Here is a 7,126-nt window from a genome sequence, read left to right as displayed (position 1 = left end):
GAGCACGGCATGGCAGTGACAATGGAGAGGGGCGATTTACACAAAAATAACCCAAAAGTGGAAGAAAAGCACAGACTAACCCTCCGGCGAAACTATTTCACCAATCTAACCCTTTTGTGTGGCGCCCCTCCCACGGGCGCCACACATGCCCATGTGGCTCCCCTCCTGCCGGCGCCACACACCCAGCCGAGGTGGCGCCATCGACGCTGAGCTGGTGCGCCCATCCGACGTGGTAGCATGTGTGGCGCCCCTCCCAACGGCGCCACACATGCACTTGTAATCCGCCAAAACATACTGTGAGACAATTCCTCTGGGACTTAGCCGTTTTGCGAGGCTCGATGTGTGGCGCCGATGCCACGGGCGCCACACTAGCATGTGTGGCGCCGATGCCACGGGCGCCACACATCCACTTAAGTGTGGCGCCCGCGCCCGCCCCAGCCCGACCCAGCCAGTTCTTCTCTTCTTTCTTCTCTCCTCCCACGGAACCGCCGCCGCCGCCCGCCTCCCCTTCGCCCCCCCCCACCAAATCGAGCAAGAAATCATCAGATCTGCCCGGCCAACTCCTTCCTCCTCCATTCCTCAAGGTATTCCCCTTCGATTCCCTCCGATTCATCCACTAGTATTGGTGGATTTGGTAGATTTGGGTATGAACCCTAGATATGGAAATTTATGTTGGTGGATTTGGATATGAACCATTGATATGGAAATCAATGTTGGGGGAATCTACATTGTAGTATATGTGTTTGAACCAAAGATTTGTTGGAGCCCTAGATATGAAATTTTACATGTATGTGTTGAAATCCTATGTATGTATGTGTTGAAATGTCTAATATTTGCCTAGCAAATGCATTCAAATTTGTTACATATGCCTAGCAAATGCCTATTCAAACTTGTTGCACTCAAATGTGTGTATGTATGGGTGATTCGAAAGTTAGATATATTGTCTTACATATGTATGTATGTGGTGAAAGGAAAAATTGGAGCTTAGCAAATGCCTATTCTATTGTCTAACATATGTCTATTATGTGCCTAGGAATGGTATGTCTTACGAAATTTATATGTGTGATGTATTTGGATATGAACTCTCATGTATTTGGAATTTTGGATATTCTCATGTATGTGTTACTCATTTTTGTTAGTGGAATGACTCATAACATGGTTGTGTAAACATGTAGGATGGTGTGGCTTCTGGATGAAGAGTACGACAGGGAGCACCGGGCTATTCATATGACGGAGAGGGAAACGGATCTTCACCCTTTGAAGATTCGTTACCATGGCACATCGGATATACCTTATGACGAGAGGTACACGGAGTTCATCCGGCCTACCGGTCTTATGCCGTTCATATCCCTTGTAAGCCGTGGGGGCCACACATGAACCCCTCGGCACTCACCGCCCTTGTCGACCGGTGGAGGCCGGAGACTCACACCTTCCACTTGAGGGCCGGCGAGATGGCCCCTACTCTCCGGGATGTTTCCATGATCCTTGCACTACCTATTCAAGGCGAGCCACCGTGTATGAACACAGCTTCCGATGGGTGGCGCCAGCAGATGGAGGGGCTTATTGGCGAGGCTCCTCCGGCGCCAGCAAATCCAAAGCATAGAGTTCCCGCCGGCGCGTCTTTCGAATGGATCAGGACTAACTTTGGAGAATGCCCGATAGAGGCCGACGAGGACACTCGGAGGACGTACGCCCGCGTGTACTTATGGTACATGATTTCCAGGACTCTCTTTCCTGACAGTGGGGGTAAGCTGGCCCATTGGTGTTGGCTGAGTTGGACACTCTTACCGCTGAGCAGGTAACCGATCACTGCGGAGTTGCAATCCTAGTTTTGATTGATTCTACTGGCATGTTCTAAATAATTGTATGCTGCAGGTGGAATGGGAGCCATATGGTAGCTACTACCATATTGGCGCGGGGATGGCTGACCTGAACCCCAAGTGCACGGAGGAGGCGCGGTTCTGGCGTATGCGCTGCCCACTCATATGCATGTGGCTTGTTGAACACCACCAGCCGCAAAGAGTGATGAGACAGTTTGGGCTGTATCAGGAGTGCCCACCAATGTGGCAAGACACGGACAAGGCGCTTCATAGGTAAACTTCTGGAATCATGCGATGGAAGATTCTTGATAGAAGAGGTACAAACTAACTTGTTGATTCTTGCAGGCTTGATAGGCAGCGGCAGAGGAAGATCACAAATTGGCCAGTCCATCATAGCGGCCACATCGCAGCGTTCCAACACCGCTTGGAAGCGGCACGGAATGCTGGCCCCGAGCAGATTGTGCCTCACGACTTCACCGCTTTCAACAACTACCTCGAGTGGTTCCATCAGAACACGCGTATCGAGTTAGTGAAGCGCGCGTATCGTGAAGAGATCTTGGACGACCCCATCCAGTTCGATGAGGTTGGGCAAAGCCAGCACGACACTTTTGCTCGCAGAGGGAGATCGACTTCTATTGCTTCCGAGCTGAACTTCGTGGTAATGGATTCTCTCACTAACTAGTACATCATCTAGATTGCCATGTGCTCGCTTAAATTGTGTATGCTATGTTTGTCACAGCGGGAGGAGATCCAAAACACAGTCGAGGAGTGCGAGGTTATGTGGGAGCGAGCAGCGGAGAGATGAAAAGCTCCGTCGGACCGTTGCGGAATTTCATTAAGGTATGATCACCAACTTTGAATGTACACTATTATGTTCTGGTGGCTTTGTAACCATGAGTTCCATGACGCAGAACACTGCACGAAAGATGCGGCGGTTAGCGAACTTGCTAGGTTGCCGCGAAGGTGAAATCCCTACATCATCCTCTTCTGAAGAATATGTATGGACTATTTTGTTGTTGTGAAACATGTTCTTACTAATTTCAACTTTTGTAATCTCATGTGTTCATGTTTGTGAAGATTCCTCCTGAGGACGACCTAATTCTGAGTCAAGGCATACTTCCGAAGCGTACCTCCAAGCAACGGTCAGCTTACCACTTGAAGCCAAGGGGCAAGGCTCCAAACCGGTACACTCCGGAAGATTATGTCAACCGAGGAAAGAAGGTTGTCACTGAGGAGGATGACGGGCCGCCGCGGAGATCAGCTATGTCGAGGATGAGGAACGACGAGCCGTTCTCTTCAGATGAGGAGGAGGAGGAGGAGGAGCAGGAGCAGCAGGAGGAGCAGCAGGAGCAGCAGGAGCAGCAGCAACAACAGCCAAGGCAGCGGACGAAGAGGATGGCCGTCCGGAAGCAGCCCACGAGGACGGCACGTCGATGACGCTACTAGGATGTGCTACGTGTTGTTCTGAACTCTATATTCATAAGTATCGATTTGTGAACCCTATGTCATTTCGAACCATGGTCTGTAATGCTACTTGTTATTTGAATCTACGTGCTACAATGTGACCTATGAAGTGTTATATGTGTATGTCATGAAATTGCTACTTGTTGTGTCCAATGTTGTACTCGTGAACTCGTTGGAGTTTGGTAGGATTTTTCATGTTTTCAACACAAGTCCATGTGTGGCGCCCTTCACACTGGCGCCACAAGTGCTAGTGTGGCGCCCGTGGCATCGGCGCCGCACATGCCAACTTATATGAACTATTGGGTCCAAAACATCCAGGGGCTCCGGACGATAAGTCCTTAGCCGTTTTCGCGAGCCTCTATGTGTGGCGCCCGTGGCATCGGCGCCACACATGCTAGTGTGGCGCCCGTGGCATCGGCGCCACACATCGAGCCTCGCAAAACGGCTAAGTCCCAGAGGAATTGTCTCACAGTATGTTTTGGGGGATTACAAGTGCATGTGTGGCGCCGTTGGGAGGGGCGCCACACATGCTGCCACGTCGGATGGGCGCACCCGGCTCAGCGTCGATGGCGCCACGTCGGCTGGGTGTGTGGCGCCGGCAGGAGGGGAGCCACATGGGCATGTGTGGCGTCCGTGGAAGGGGCGCCACACAAAAGGGTTAGATTGGTGAAATAGTTTCGTCGCAGGGTCAGTCTGTGCTTTTCGTAGGCGGCCTCCCCTCCGAGCACCTGTCAGTCGTTGAGATGACATGCAGTGGATTGGGCCGTCAGGGAAGACACGGACGAGCGGCCTACTTCGTTTTCCTGGCCCAGTTCGGTATGCCCGTGTGTTGCAAGGTTTTTTTTTTCCTCAGGCCGTGGCCTCGTAGCAGTTCCCGGCTACAAAACTCGATTCAAAATCCATGGAATCCGTGTAATCCTCGCCTCAATTTACCCATTCCCCATTATCTCGTGTAGCATAGTGCGATCGGTGGCTTCTCTGCTTATAGTGAAGCGGCAAATTTGTCTTTTTATATGTTTATAATCTGTTTTTTTTTTTTTTTTGAGAAACACAGTACAAACGCAGGCGCTCACATACACGCGCATACACTCACCCCTATGAACGCACACACGCACACCCTACCCCTATGAGCACCTCCGGAAGACCGAGCCGGCGGATTGGATCTTGAAATTGACGAAGTCACCACGAGCGCCTCGTCGCCGACGGGAACGTCGTCTCCCACTGAATGAATATTCCATCTTTATGAGACACACAGATGTCAAACCTGGGGTTTGAACTCTGGTGGGCTGGGGGTACAACCACCCTCCTAACCACCCAACCTGAGGTTGGTTCTCTGTTTATAATCTGTTTAATCCATTAGTCTCGGCACGACTAGTTCAGTTATTGTTTATTTGGATAAGATTATGCGGTCATTTGCTTATATATTCAACGTATGTGATCAGTGATCTTGCTTGGTGTGGAAAGTAATGAGTTAGCGGTAATACAAACGGATCGATGATCCGAATGTTAGCAGCAATTGTGTTCTGGTAGGTTCTTCATCGTCACCCCTTTCTTGTCTTGGCTCAGAGTGACCGTCCCTCGAATTATTTTGGGGCATGTCGTTTTTGCTCCCATGTGTATATGCTCCCTTTGTTTGAAATGCATTTTGAACATATTTTAAGATATGGAAAAATCCAAAATAAAATGTTGCATGTATATCTCCACATCTATGTGCCAACGAAGTTGTTTCAGCAAAATTTAACCTTTTGTGCAGCCCGTGTACAAAAAGATAGATTTTGGTGCAAAAATAATGAATTTCTGGGGACATTTTCTGTCCTTTTTACACAGGGCACAAAAGATGTCGATTTTCGGTGGAACTTTACATGCGCACCACAATTGTAAAAATGTGTAAAGTAACTGACAATTGATTTTTGGAAGGGGTTCAATAGGCACAGATATATAGCCATAACGAATACTACATCACCATAAGATATTTGTCAAAATCTGAGCCATCTAATTGTGATTGCAAAAACAGGCCAAAGCTTAAGGAGCAGATGCAGTACTGCATGGATCACCCCCAGGAGCTGAGCAGGCTCTCCAAAGTCAAAGCCCAGGTCTCCGAGGTCAAAGGCATCATGATAAAGAACATCGACGATGTAATCAATCCTAAGTCCTAACACACTACTTGATTGATAACTAAAAATGGTTTAGTTTCCCGGATTGCTCATCAATAATGCTTCCCATTTGTCAGACAATTCAGCGCCGGGTACAGATAGATGATCTCGCGACGAGCGCAGAGCTGCTCCACGAGCAGGCCAACGATTTCAGGCAGGAGGGCACGCGGATAAGGCGCAAGATGTGGTTCGAGAACATGAAGGTCAAGCTCATCGTCCTCGGCATCGTAGCCGCCCTCATCCTCATCATCGTCCTCTCCATTTGTGTTGGCCACAAATGCAATTAGTTAATTAGTCACACATTCTAAGAAAAAAAGTTTGGATTTATTCTTTGCTACACGGATAACAGAGTTACATCGACGTTGCTATGAGGGTTTTGGCTATGGAATCTCATTTGAATAGGGAATGGTACGTACGGTTTTCTCCACTCATAACTACAGTTGAAACCATGGGAAATGCAAATCTGATATCAGGTGCATATGCTCCCTTTATCTAAAAATAGGTTTCAAATTGATAAAAAGTCAGAGAATTTTTTTGGCATGTACATGTATATATTCTATGCTTTGAGCTTCTTCACTGGAAAGGCAGGTCTGTGTATCTTAGTATCTTCTTTTTCGATAAAGAGTATATATTAATATCGTGGAGATACCAATTACTTCTAGTCTCTGCAACAACATCATAACCTAATGGCATAAAGGATGGACACAGCCAAAAAAAAAAAGAGAAAATAATTTTTAAAAAGAGACCCCGCTACAGAGATTCATAACTTGAAACAGCAACACTGACACCACCAAGACAATACTAGAAGATCAGCTTCTACATAAACGACGTCTTTAATAATGATCTTAGTATCTTCTAGTTATCTGGTTAAGAAGTTGAAAAATGTAGTGTCCATATCATGTTGAGAACTATTCGAGGAACTGTGGTCAATTAATCTCTTTGGCCAACAGAGAAGTCGGAAGTGGGTTTTTAGAGTTGCTAATTAGACCACCACATCAACTACATGTACTAGTAGGTGCATGAACCTTTCAGGAAAAACATAATTTAGTGTTGCACGGCAGGAAGGCCTTAGGGTTGCACGGCGGCCTTCCCAGTGTATTTATAGAATGGGTGAGGTCAGCGGTGACGTCACGTCGGTGGAAGCTACCGAGATGCACGATATTTGCGGAGGTTTGCAGATAAGGATGGCCGAGTATTACTTGTCCACGCCGAGGAGGTTGTGTTCAGCTGACGTGGTAGAGCTCGTCGGCGAGGATGTGCCGGTGGTAGGTGTGGTGGCAGACATGCAAAGGAGTATGACGACGACGTCATTCTTCTTGGTGGGTCCTACCAGTTTATATAGCGAAACAATATTTTTGGCTGGAACGGCTCTAGTCGTGGACTGGGCCATTGTTGGGCTACAACAAGCTGCTGCTCTCTCTATTTTTTTCTAATTATCTATTTTTAACTTGGACTTGGATTTCAATTCTATTTGAGATGGTTGGATGTTTGAATTTCCTTAAAGTTGTTTGAAATAACTTGTGCTTCATATTCATGTATTGAAAAATATTATTATGTGAATCATTGCTTTTTTATTAAATATTGTGAGAATTTATATTTGGACATCCTAATACATATGGTTTCAAATTTCAGTATTTTTGTGTTTTAAATTATGTGGATATGACTTTGGATAACTCTTAGGGATAGTTT

The 7,126-nt window shown here is 47.2% G+C and overlaps 1 protein-coding gene across 1 annotated transcript in view; it reads left to right on the top strand.

The window, feature by feature from the left end:
* Positions 1-5,724, top strand: part of LOC124655564 (putative vesicle-associated membrane protein 726) — an 11,736-nt gene extending 6,012 nt beyond the window's left edge. The window contains exons 3-4 of the mRNA XM_047194438.1: positions 5,299-5,419; positions 5,515-5,724. Of these exons, the coding sequence (XP_047050394.1) occupies positions 5,299-5,419; positions 5,515-5,724 (331 nt within the window). The remainder of the gene's footprint in view (positions 1-5,298; positions 5,420-5,514) is intronic.
* The last annotated feature ends 1,402 nt before the right edge of the window (positions 5,725-7,126 follow it).

Source organism: Lolium rigidum, chromosome 5 (assembly GCF_022539505.1).
Source record: "Lolium rigidum isolate FL_2022 chromosome 5, APGP_CSIRO_Lrig_0.1, whole genome shotgun sequence".
Taxonomy (NCBI): Eukaryota; Viridiplantae; Streptophyta; class Magnoliopsida; order Poales; family Poaceae; genus Lolium; species Lolium rigidum.
Note: the sequence above shows the minus strand (reverse complement) of the source record. Positions and strands in the feature narration are given on the sequence as shown.